Here is a 13,168-nt window from a genome sequence, read left to right on the forward strand (position 1 = left end):
ATCTAATTAACCATTGAGATGATTGCCGACTGTCACATACCGGTAAACATAAATATAAATAAATAGCGACCTCGTGCAATTGGACTTTTCTAGGTCTGTTTGATTTCATGTTGTAGGTTAAAAAATTAAGTTAATCATCGTTTTTACCTGTATAAAAACGATTTTTTGTGGATCAAACCAGTCAACGAAATGGTTCATCCTTGTTTCACTTTCAATATTGACATTCTTTTCCTTTTTTAATAGCTGAACAAAACTTATACATGCGTAACAAATCTCTAGATAATGGGTTAAATTGAAGGTCACATGAATACAGATTCAATGAGGTCGAATTATTCACTTGCAAATGAATAATTCGTCAGTGATGTTTCTTAGCTTATTTTGACAAAATTGAACTAAACTGGCTGCCAAAAACGAATTATTATTTCGCTATTTCACTTTCATTAATGATTCAACCAAAAAAAATCATATTTTAATTTTTTTTATACCTCATAGCTAATGCCCCTTTAAGAAAATATATGTTAATACTATTGTTATCAACAGATATTTAGTTAACCTTCAGATAAAAAAACGTTAACTTGATAATCAATGTTGGGGTCACCACCATGCATAAACCCTCTAGGAAAAACACAGATTCTTTTTGAATTTCTAACTTGAATGACATATTGGCTACACTATCTTTTCATACAAATGTTAGCATGAGAGTTCTTTTAATATTAAATCGAGCCTAGGATTTCCCACATCGATGCTCCTAATATTGTAGAGGAACAATAAAACACAATTTATCAAAAATACTTCTTAAATTTCAAAAATATGGAACCTACTTGATTATTCAAGTCTAGCCTTGGAACAACTTGACTATTTTGTGGACTGCTATCAGACATGCTTTCTTGTAATTGATGTGAGAATAAAATAGCCCCAGATCCAGTTGTTAAATCATCTTCCAATGTTTCCTGTTCAGGTAAAAGAAACCAGACCTGCCAAAGTAAAAATAATGAAAAGGTCAAGTAACAATGAATAGGTGATGTCATAAATTTTAATAAATATTACATACAACTGCCACTTAAAAATTTTCTGTATTATTTTCTGCAATATTCTCCTAATTAAACAAGAGAAATTAAGTGAACAAATGTAAAAAGTGCAAATGAAAAACATTCCAATGTTGTTTTTTTTTAGATATTTTTTATCTGAAACTACTTCATATATTTGTTGATGATTCTACATGGTATCAAGTCATTCCACCAAAACCAATCCCGCCCCAAGTTGGTTTGGCCCATAATAAAGAACAATTAGTATAAAAGTTGGAGAGTTTGTAAAAGAAAAAGATGTGTAAATTTGGATGATGTGAAAATGAGAAAAATTTCTGTGATAATGAGGACATCCATTCTGTGTTCTTTTTTAACATGTTTACGGAAGGGACAGAAAAAATCTATAAACATTTCTGAAGTGGAAGTCATAATGAAAAATTGCTGATTAATATTGATTTTACTAATTTCTATTATATATGTTTTTATTATAATTATGCATATAGACATACCACCATATATATATATACCTACTCATTAAAGGGTAATAAAATCATATACATTGTACCACATATATATGCTGTACACTGCATAATCATCCCTCGTTATTAAAGGTAATACAAAAGGCTGTCAGAGCGACAGCAAACAGGATTATTTAACATTTATTTGTGTCCTGGCATTTTTCAATATCACAAGGACCATAACTCCTGAACGGTCAAAGTGACAATCATCAATATTTAACTTGACCTCCATTTTGTCATCAGTAACAATATATAAAAATTGGAAAAGCTTTGGTTGAACAGTTCATGAGTTATAGCATGGACACGACTGGAAAGACCATTTTTCAATCTTTCAAGAACCATAACTCCTGAACGGTGAAAGAGAAAATCTTCAATATTGAGCTTGACCTCCATTTTGTCATCAGTAACAACATATTAAAATTTGAAAAGCTTTGGTTGAACGGTTGGACAATGTTTGGCAGTCGCCAGCCCGCCCGCTGTACATCTCTAAATCAATAAGATTTTTCCTTCAGAAATCCGGTTAAAAATTATTTGAATATAAATATTTCAAATAAAAAATACATATTTCCATAGATGTCATAGTAAAATTGTAACATTGGTATTTAAATTTTTTTCGACTGAAAGTCTCATTTGATAAAAACAATATGTTTGAATTTTCGTCAAAAGCACCACAGACGTATTTTCACTTGATACAAATTTGTTCTCTATTACTTAAAGTCAAACAAGTTCCCTTAAATTTTGTGTCAAAATTTAAAACAGTTCAGCTCGTAAATAAAAATTTATTGTTTTTATGATGCCAGAAGGTTATTCGGAGACAGATTTAGGGTCATTAGGAGCAAATGCATCTAAATAATCAAAAGTGAAAACATCATTTTTTTATTCTAATATGACAGCTTCTTTCGCTTAGTAAACATGGTAAACAACAGTATGATAAAATTCTCGATAAATCTATACTTAGCACAGACTCAGATATAAACATATAAATGGCTGTTACAATTTACATGATTTACCTCCCACATAAATCCACACATATCCTAACCTTTATGAACACTAAAGCAAACACTGTAGTCAATTTTGATGTGATTAAATTGAAATTTAAACTACATAACTGTAAATCCTATTTTTATGCATAAAAGAAAGAATTTATGCATCAGAGCTTGGAAAAATGAATGAAATTAGAATAAAATAAAATTTCAGAAAATTTCAGGAACAATCTTGATGCATTAAAGTCATGTCAAAACATGAAGTCATAATATGACTGAAAACTCTCACACTGAAGGTAATTCTGTTACATTTACGCTCAAAATTTGGATGATATCGCATTAAAATGGAGTTCTGAGATAGGTATTGTTTTATTTTCTATTATATTGCACTATTCTCACATTTAAGGATTTCATCAAGTCAACATGGCAGCACACTCCTTAGGCAGCAACCATTTGATATTCTGGGGGGGGGGGAGGGAGGGCTATGGATTTTTTTGGAAAAAAAAGTTTGTTTCTTGAAAATGTGGAAAAAAATAATTTGACTCATCAATGAACATATGAAGAGAAAAAAAGTTTGTTTTACAGAAATAACAAAAAAAATTAATTAAAACATGAAAAAATAAACAGCTGCGCCATGAGCGCATGATACGCCCGTCGTCTTGTGTGTGAATTTTTATGCAATCATCATAAATAGTTTCTGACATACAGGGCGACGTTGTTACTTGCTTTACACTAAGACAAAACGATACAGAAAGTATAAAAAAAGATCAAACTCAAAAGAGTTAATGATTAAAGGATATAGTACATCAATGAGAGGAGCCTCCGATTAATCGGACGTGGTTTTGGTAATACATGACATTTTATTGGACGTCTATTAGAAAGTAAAAATATTTAACATTGACTGTACATTGGACGTCGATTTGGAAATCTACGTCAATTAGAGACAGGACGTTGATCCAAGTCTAACATATGTATTTTCCAGGGTACCAAATTTTATATTTGTGCTCCTAGTGAACAATTTTGGAAAAGTAATGTTTAAAGCATTAGTGTTTGAGCTTGTTCTGACATTTTCTGTGTTTGTACATTAAAATTAGGAATTAAAAATTTTAAGATTCAAATACTTTTATTGTTCACCTGGACACCAGGCCCACTTGTTTTGCTAAGGATTATAAATTTCTTCAATTCATTATTTAAGTGCCAATCTGCCTAAGAATCAGTGGTGAAAACATGACAAACAAACACCAACTTAAGTTGACATTGATTTTAAGTTCAAATTGTATATTGGTGCACGAATATAACATTCGTTTCATTTTCCTGTTCTGGTATTTCAAGATATAATTTTGTTGAAATGCACTAGAAATTAACAATTAAGGGGAGCTAAATCCGTATAAAAGTTATCTAGAGATTTCTCGAATTACCAGACGCACAGAAACAAAAGACCTACCATTTCTAACTCAGGACAAGGGTTACTTCAAAATAGAATGGTCAACTCAGTGGTTTTTTTTTCAGTATTGTTTTGAAATTCTTGTAGATTTCCTGGTTCTTACAAAGACTGGCACTTTATTATCTACTCTAAATAATTTCTTCTGTCAGTTTGGAATATTTTTCTACATATAATTTATAAATAATAGCCAGTGATAGCATACAAAATGAGTCATAGTAAACGATCTTACCAAACACAATCAAAACATGTTAAAATAATTAACCTTATTTTCCAGGTATGTAAGACATTTTACTTGCGTCGGCGGGCAACATGTTACAACATGTTTTAACTGTCAAAATGTAAACAAACAGACAGGTCAGCATAAGGATGAATTTTAGGTGGAAATGTTATTCATTTAACATAAATTAAAGATTCTTTGTATTTGTTATTGGCCTTTTATCACCATAGGTAGCTCTGTACCTGTTTGGACATTCTGGGTTTATATAATTTCAGTTAATACTAAATATACATTTATTGACTGGCCCAATTTTGAAACCAAGCCGCCATATTACATCTCGCGAGATTTGAAAGTCAGTTTTTCCTTATTTTTTCGTAAAATGGATCATTTTTAGTCAGAAAATATTTTTTTTTAAATAATTAGTATTTTCATTGCCGTAGAATTATATTAAAGAAAACCTAATTGTCTAAATAAGAACTGGTTGTAATATTTATAGGTACCAGTCAACAAAAAACTTTCTTGGAAGCAGACACGTTGTTCTTCCGGCAAAAGTTAATTTATTTCAAAATTAAAGTCACTTGATTCTTTTTCTCTGTCCATATCAAATCCAGTACGCCAAATGTAATACAGCTTATGTATAAATAGAGTTTCCCGTTTGAAACTAAAATTACCTAATCTAGAAAAGGACAAATATTGCTGGTTATATATATATATATATATGGGGGGGGGGGGGGGTCGGAGCGGGTCCAATCCCGGATTTATTTTGCCAAATATCGATTTCCAGGGCCTTATTTCACAATATCCCGAAATCCCGATAAAATCACATATGCTTTTTGGGCAAAATACATTAATTAATGATGGTATACTGTTCAAAGCAATCGGTCAGTCTGTTGTACAGATTCCCTGTATCTCATTAATATAATCTAGTGAGCTTAGTTTACTTAGTAATTCAGATTATATTAACATGGAGATTGCGACATTCCAAAACTTAAAAGACACATAAATAAGTGAACTAGTTTGAATTTTAAAAGAAGGTAAATCAGTTAGTTGGAGTATGACCTCCTGAGAGTATGATAGTATACGTTATCACTCTTCTTTACTCTGCAACCTTTTTTTGTGCTAATCTGAAGCCAGGATACAGTGTCAAGTAGTTGTGCGTATGCAGTGTTTTCAATGTTTTTTTGTAATTCTTTATTTGTTTCATGTCATTTCATTTTGTTCGACATCCGTTTGTTTTTTTTTTTTAATTCAATATGGTCCCTATATTTTGCTCTGACATTATTCTGTAATAAATTTGTATAGTGCTTCGAAATTTAAGATTGTGTAACACGAAACCATAGAATTTTGTTTAGGGGGTCAAAAGTAGACGCTTTGGAAGGGTTCTTTTTTTAATATATGTACTTATCTTGTGCTGACGCAACTTGTTAAAATAGATATAAGAAGATGTGATATGAGTGACAATGAGACAACTCTCCATCCAAGTCAAAATTTTATGAATAAAAACCATAATAGGTCAAAGTACGGTCTTCAACACCGAACAGCAAGCTATAAAGGGCCCCCAAAAATACTAGTGTAAAACCATTCAAACGGGAAAACCAACGGTCTAATCTATATAAAAAACGAGAAACGAGAAACACTTATGAACCACATCAACAAACGACAACTACTGAACACCAGATTCCTGACTTAGGACTGGTGCAAACAATTGCAGCGAGTTAAACGTTTTAATGGTACCAAACCTTCCCCTAATCTGAAACAATAGTGTAACATAAATCCTGTTTTGTTTCTGTGTGTAATCGTGTCCTTTGGTTTTACTAATTTTTACTACTCTTACATTTATAACTTTGACCATGTAAGATGAACAAAATTATCGTCGGACTATAGCATGGCCAGAAACTTTTTGTTTTTCGCCATTATAGTAGCTGGCAGTATACGAATTGCAAACAGATTGTTCAAAGGAGCATTTAATTGAATAAGAAAACTTTTACAAACTAAAAAAATAAGTTGAAAAGGGCTCAACTCATCAGATCGACACAAAGCACAAAAAAAAAAACGAACAAAAATACACTGAAAGGACACAAATACAGATTTGAGAATATTCGCAATTACCGAAAGCTAGTTCAAAGCCAATAACAAAAAATCATGTATCAAAGACTAAAACATCAACCAGTACACATCAGAGAAAAGCATGGCCTTGTGCAATGCCAAAATACAGATATCGACAGATTGTAAGACCGTGAATATACATATGTGAATATCAATAATTTTTATAGTTTGGTTTTGATTTACTGATAACGAAATCAATATTCATACCGATACTAAACAATATTTATACCGATACTAAACAATATGTACACCGATACTAAACAATATTCAAAATTCTAATTACAGTGTTAAAATGGTAACCTCGTAGAATAAGTTTATCAAGTCAAAGGATCGATAAGTTTACCCGGATCGTATGATTCTATATTTACGGACTCGGTAAACGGCAACATCACCGTAAAAATTAGGTTGTATTACCCCGTTTGTAATAAGTTTTCTACAGGTACAGCCAAACTTCCAAACCAAATTTAGCTTTGTATCTATTGAAAAATTTAGTAAAGGTTTAAAATAATTTGTGATAACGAAATCATTGACTTAATAATTTACTAATCATACATAGATTAATGAATCATTACGTTTATTGAAATCAAAAACTTCACTACAGACACGTGCATAGCGAACGAGTTGGGATATACAAACACCGTAAGATGGCAGTGCCAAAGGAATACCACCGCCCAAAAAAGAAGGAAAATTAACAAAAAAAATGTAAATTTTTGTGTACAGTTTCAGCCTGTGTAAAACTGAAATATCATGACTGCAGTTATTATAGTGCTGTTTATATTTGATTTACACAATGATTTATTTAAAGTAAGTTCCTTAATTTTGGGTAAATTTTGGAAGTGTAGTTAGAGAATTCTTGATTATTAACGAAAAAAATATCATGAAGATAACGGTAAGTCTAGTTGAAGTTATCAATTAAATGGAATATAAACGGTTCACCATCCTTGCTGAGTTTAACAATAAACTGTGATTCATAACAGTACATGAACAAGTCTGCTATTAAAAGGTGCACTTGGTACCGAATACCTCCAATCTGTCGGTGACATTTACCGCCGAAACGTATATAAATATTGTCAGGAGAACATTTTCTGTAGGCTGGTATGTTGTATGTTTTTTTTATGGAACTGATCGAGATTAAAATAAAGGCGGAGGATCATTTAAGCCAGGCTGACTTAAACATCTGTCTTGTTGGCCATCGACCAGTCACCTATCATTCAAGTATATTAATAAATTGACATCCTCCAACAATGCTACAACTTGTTAGTTTCATCAATAACAAATAACTGATTCATATTTTACAGTTAGTTCATAAATCATAATGCATAGTATTATCATAAACATGAACAAAATTAAAGCGTAGAAAACGCAAAAAGAAGAAGAAAAAAAAAACATCATGCACATATCAACAGAACAGAAAATTGAAGCTTATATAATATGAAGAGAATCATTGATAGAGGGGAATCATATATTAACTACAGTTTATGTAATAGCATATGACTAAGAGCAAGAACATATTAAATTATAGTTAAAATATTTTTTTTTACTAAAAAACAACAAATCCATTCCTAAGCGCCTGCAGAAAAAAGTAACATAGACTACTTTGAGAAACTCTTTTGGTCAAAATTTTCAAGGCATAAATGCATAAATTTCAAATTTCAAATTTAGAGTAGTAATAATGAATGATTAGTCAAATTATCCGGAAATGATTGTTCGAGATCCGGTTTTAATCATTGTACCCTTTTTCAATTCAATCATTTCGTTGGGTATTCATTTCCTTTTGTCCCTATTAAGTCTTTTTTTGTAATAGCATAAATAATTCCACAGTCGGACCATGAATATAAGTAGGCAATAGTTGTGGTTATTGCGATAAAATATATTTTTCAAATTATTTTATTTTATGGTACCCTTGATCTGACTAAGGATCGATGAGCACTTCCTCGTGATATCACATGACCGTTGAAAATAGTGGTCAACATGGCGAAAACTATTGACATGAGTTCTTTCAATGGACCATTAAATGATGTTGCTGCACGAAAGATAAACCAACTTGCAGTTACAAGAGACTACATCTCACAGCCTAGGATAAGTAAGAATGTCATTCAAAACAACCCACTCATAATTTAGCTTTCTGGATTCTATATTCAACATGTAACCGGCATAATTTTTATCTGTCATATGAAATTGTATACTATAGAGAGAGGACATTTTTTGAACAGTTAGAGTACTAGAGGACACCCGCGAATTAGCTGACATGTGAATAATTTATTATCATGTTAACCTTCAAAAGTCAAATTGTCATCTAACAAAGAACAATTATCTCCAACATGAAACCATAAATACACCTTATCGCTAATCCCGCTTGACCCGAGAATCAGTCCCACTCGAACTTTTGACGTCATACAACAATCACTTTTCCATTGTGGCGTCAGATATTTTCTATTATGACGTCAAAAATTTACGGGAACTTGTGTGATGTCCAGTAATGGCGGACAAATAGCGATAAGGTGTATTCATAAAATAAGGCATACATTGGTCACATAATATAAAAGCGAGGAGTTGTGATATAAATATTGCCACCAGAGTTCAAATGACATTGATTTAATCAACTATAGGTCACCCAGTGTGTGCCAAACGTCAGAAAACCAACAGCCTTGAAAAAGAAAATTCATGTCAGACCGACTGGCGCCAAATCATTTGTTTGTATCGATCGGATTGTCTGGTGATGTATCATCCAGCACAAGGACAGTTTCTAGGAAAACTTGTGATGCCGAAGCTCACAGTTGTACAACATTTGTTTAATTATATATTTATCTGAATTCCACCACCTTTATTCAATAGATATTCCTTAAAAATACTTTACAATTGTTAATTTCTTTTTAATTGACTAATTGTGCAATCACCATTTTTCATCATACTGCAATAGTAGTGACTAAAACCGGATAAGGTGATTCCATTGCTTGCATGAGTCCTGAAATTCTGGTTTCACTGGCAGTTGTATTTTACACTGTACATCCGTTTTTGATCAAGATGGCAGTAGCAAAATATTAGTAAATTAGAAAGGTTGTGTTAAGTAACATTTAGGGAATTGAAAAGGGCAAGAGGCAGAAAAGAGATGAATATACAATCCAACAAATTATTTACAATTCAAAGCTGTGACATAAATCCATTTGCTAATCATCGAAATAGAAGGGAGTAGAATAAATAAGTCATAAAAAAAATTATTTTAGTCAGACAAAATCTTATTGGTCATATATACAGTATATATGGTTGGCATGACTAGCAGAACCAATGTCAGACAGACACTTGGACACAGACTGGTCTCCATGCAGCCTTCAACAATGATCAAAACCAATACTGTGGATTCAATAATATTCGTGGGAAATCAATTTTGGTGAATAGGTTCAACCACAAAATAAGGTGTTCAACAAAGTGCCAATTATCTATAGGCTTGTATGCAGACTTTGGCAAAACCACGAAATCAAGTTTCCACAAATATACAATTTTTCCTCAATCATAGAAAATTGGTACCTACGAAAATAAATGAATCCTGAGTACCTTACATGTATAATAAGCTAAAACAGGCCCCGACATTACAAAATTACAAAATCTAAAACAAAATAGAAAACCAATGGCCTGATTTTCGTCCAGGTTGATCAACCATAAAATTGAGAACGGAAATGGGGAATGTGTCAAAGAGACAACAACCCGACCACAGAACAGACAACAGCAGAAGGCCACCAACAGGTCTGCAATGCAGCGAGAAATTCCCGCACCCGGAGGCGTCCTTCAGCTGGCCCCTAAACAAATATATATACTAGTTCAGTGATAATGAACGCCATACTAAACTCCAAATTGTACACAAGAAACTAAAATTAAAAATAAAAAATAATACAAGACTAACAAAGGCTAGAGGCTCCTGACTTGGGACAGGCGCAAAAATGCGGCGGGGTTAAACATGTTTATGAGATCTCAACCCTCCCCCTATACCTCTAGCCAATGTAGAAAAGTAAACGCATAACAATACGCACATTAATATTCAGTTCAAGAGAAGTCAGAGTCTGATGTCATATTGTGTCCAAATTTGCCCCAACTGTTCAGGGTTTGACCTCTGCGGTTGTATCAGGCTGCGCTCAGCAAAGCATTTTATTTTTTCTAGGAGCTATGCATATTTGAACTTAGAATTTTGGTCTTAATATAAGATTGCAAGGTTTTGTCTCGCAACTCCTCTGAAGCCACGTGCACAAAACAGAATTTTATGAAACTTTATCTTTAGTTACGACATACTATATATGTAGATGTGCATGTCCACAGGATATTTTGATTCAATTTTTTTTCTAGGGGTTATGCCTCTTTGAACTCAGAATCTTGGCCTAAATATACTACTGCAGCTGTTAGTCATCGCAACTCCTCTGATACATACAACAGAGTTTCATGAAACTTGGTAGATAATAAGGACATAAAATGTAGATGTGCATATCCATAAGAAATTTTTATCAGTTGACCTTTGTAGGAGTAGTTAGTCTTTGAACTTAGGAATCGGTTGAGATTTTGTTTGCCCAGTGACAATGTGGGGGCGTGGGGTATGTGAGCGTGCTCACAAAGGTTCTTTAATTGCAGCTGAAATGATGATTTTCAACTTTTGGGCATTTCTTTACCATTGTTTCAAAAATATAGGAGCTAGGTTGAAAGTGTAAAGTTAACAAATGACCAGCATGACAAGATGTTCCCGCCTTGAAAATTGGAGAAAAATCTGACCACTTGTTTGGAGTTATTGCCCCCTGAAATATCAATTTTATTCCAATTTTTAGCAGTTATTGTGAAAACTTTAAAAGATTAAAAGTGTAAATTTCAAAAAGGATCAGCAAGACATATATACTTGCCCACTTTTGAAAGGCCCCATGGGGTGTAAGTGTATGACAACATTTTAAGGGTTATAATTTTTAGTGACGTTTTTGTGTTCGCTGTATTTTACTCTAGAAATAGTGTCATATCTCTTTACTGAATATTGATGATGAGTTAATAAGCCTTTTTCTTTTCATGATTCTTGTTCATATATTTTGTAGAAAAGATAGTACAAAAATAACATTTGTACAAGTAGCTAGCTATTTATATAGAATACCAGCAAAATTAATAAGTGACTGTTGACTTTTACATGTCAACATGTCGGACAATAACTCAAAAACGCTTAAACCAAATTGCATGTAACTTTGGTGAATTGTTTATATCTATTGATGTGAGCTCCCTTTTGTTTTTTTATAAATTGTAGATTATACTTTTCCGACATGTCTGAGTTGTGGGGTTTTATTCATTAAAAAAGGGGGATTTTCCAGCTTTCGGACAGTAACTCAAAAACACTTTCACCAATTTGCAAGAAACTTTGGTGAATTGTTTATATCTATTGACATGAGCTCCCTTTCGATTTTTATAAATTTTAGATTTTACATTTCTGAGTTATGGGTTTTATTCATTAAAAAAAGGGGGATTTTCCAGTTTTTGGACAATAACTCAAAAATGCTTTCAGCAGTTCTCATGAAACTTTGGTGAATTGTTTATATCTATTGACATAAGCTCCCTTTTGATGTTTATATATTTTAGATTTTACATTTCCGAGTTGTGGGATTTTATTCATAAAAAAGGGGTGATTTTCCAGTTTTGGGACAATATCTTTAATGTGCTTTGAGCAGTTTTCATGAAACTTTGGTGACTGGTTTATATCTATGAAGATAACCTCCAATTAGTTTTTACATAAATGGTCCAAGGACACAGTTATCGTACTTTGGTTTTCGTTGTCTACGAATATAGTCCCTAGTGTGAACAGTGTATAACTTGCATTTTTTTTTGATACACTTTCCCAATTTATTTCTTGATATTTTATGCATGAAATATTAAGTAAGGGGATGAAATTACTTGTTAAAAAAAATTGGGTGCTGAATCTTTATGTTAAGTAGTGATTTGGTCCAGTTAAAAAAGGTCAAAAATTAGAATGTCTGAAGCTGTCAAACTGAATTGTAGCCCCCCTTAACACAGAATTGTCAATATTTTGAGTTAGAGCTGGTAGAAGTTTCTATAATTTTGATATTATTTGTATCAATAGTAGTACACTACACTGTAAAAATCTTTTTGAGATAGAGCAGATGCGATTTTTATACGACCGCAAAAATTGAAATTAAATGGATTGTTTTGCTAGCTCAGTTTTCGACTATTAGTTTTCTTTTATTGTTGAAGGCTTCCAGTAGACACTCCGGTCTTCGGTAAGAAAACTGGCAATCCCAGTCAACTAAGATAGGAGTCGAGCGCATCCGCCTTAACAGGGTTGAATTTAAACCTTCATGTTTACTGGCTAATTATTACTGTTAGATATATATCCCCTAAAGGAAGGACGGTACCTAAAGATGAATTTATTCATAATTAGCATTGACATTGTGTAAAAGAACATCATCATGTTGGTTACTAAAATATCTCTCACTTAATCATACTCGTTACTTTTAAGTCATATATGGTCCTTCTTAACCATACATTCTTAATTTTGTTGCGATAATTTGATAATTAGTACAATTATAAAGTATTTTGCTTTCTAGAATTAATCTATATATCACACCGATCAATAAATGTACCAGTACTCATGCATAACGTGTCTTATTAACAAATAACATAAGATGTCGGTAAGAATTTCGTGCAGATTGTATCGTTATTCACCGGGAGAAAAGCTGTAGTAAAAATACTACTCAATGTGCAACAAAGTTGTGATAACAAATGAAGGAAAACAAAATAAAGGGTCGAATGACATTCTCGGTTTTTTGAAAACTATAAAGCTTATGATATAAATAGGTGACTTACCTTGTGAAAGTATAGCAATTCTTGATTGTTTATTACTTCTA

The 13,168-nt window shown here is 32.3% G+C and overlaps 2 protein-coding genes across 10 annotated transcripts in view; one reads left to right on the forward strand and one right to left on the reverse strand.

Moving 5' to 3' along the window:
• LOC127735974 (microtubule-associated protein futsch-like) overlaps positions 1 to 4,515 on the reverse strand; it is a 40,943-nt gene extending 36,428 nt beyond the window's left edge. For 6 of the 9 annotated variants that reach the window (XM_052246451.1, XM_052246453.1, XM_052246452.1 and 3 more), the window contains exons 1-2: positions 4,430 to 4,508; positions 822 to 974 (exon numbers count right to left, since the gene is read on the reverse strand). In XM_052246451.1, coding sequence (XP_052102411.1) covers positions 822 to 974; positions 4,430 to 4,441 — 165 coding nt within the window. In that variant the 5' untranslated portion in view covers positions 4,442 to 4,508. Of the gene's footprint in view, positions 1 to 821; positions 975 to 4,199; positions 4,306 to 4,429 lie in introns of those variants that run through there. The other 3 variants (XM_052246447.1, XM_052246454.1, XM_052246455.1) reach the window with 3 other exon arrangements.
• Positions 4,516 to 8,208: 3,693 nt separating this feature from the next.
• Positions 8,209 to 13,168, forward strand: part of LOC127735984 (V-type proton ATPase subunit B) — a 33,442-nt gene continuing 28,482 nt past the window's right edge. The window contains exon 1 of the mRNA XM_052246479.1: positions 8,209 to 8,376. Coding sequence (XP_052102439.1) covers positions 8,265 to 8,376 — 112 coding nt within the window. The 5' untranslated portion in view covers positions 8,209 to 8,264. The remainder of the gene's footprint in view (positions 8,377 to 13,168) is intronic.

Source organism: Mytilus californianus, unplaced genomic scaffold (assembly GCF_021869535.1).
Source record: "Mytilus californianus isolate M0D057914Y unplaced genomic scaffold, xbMytCali1.0.p SCAF_3, whole genome shotgun sequence".
Taxonomy (NCBI): domain Eukaryota; kingdom Metazoa; phylum Mollusca; class Bivalvia; order Mytilida; family Mytilidae; genus Mytilus; species Mytilus californianus.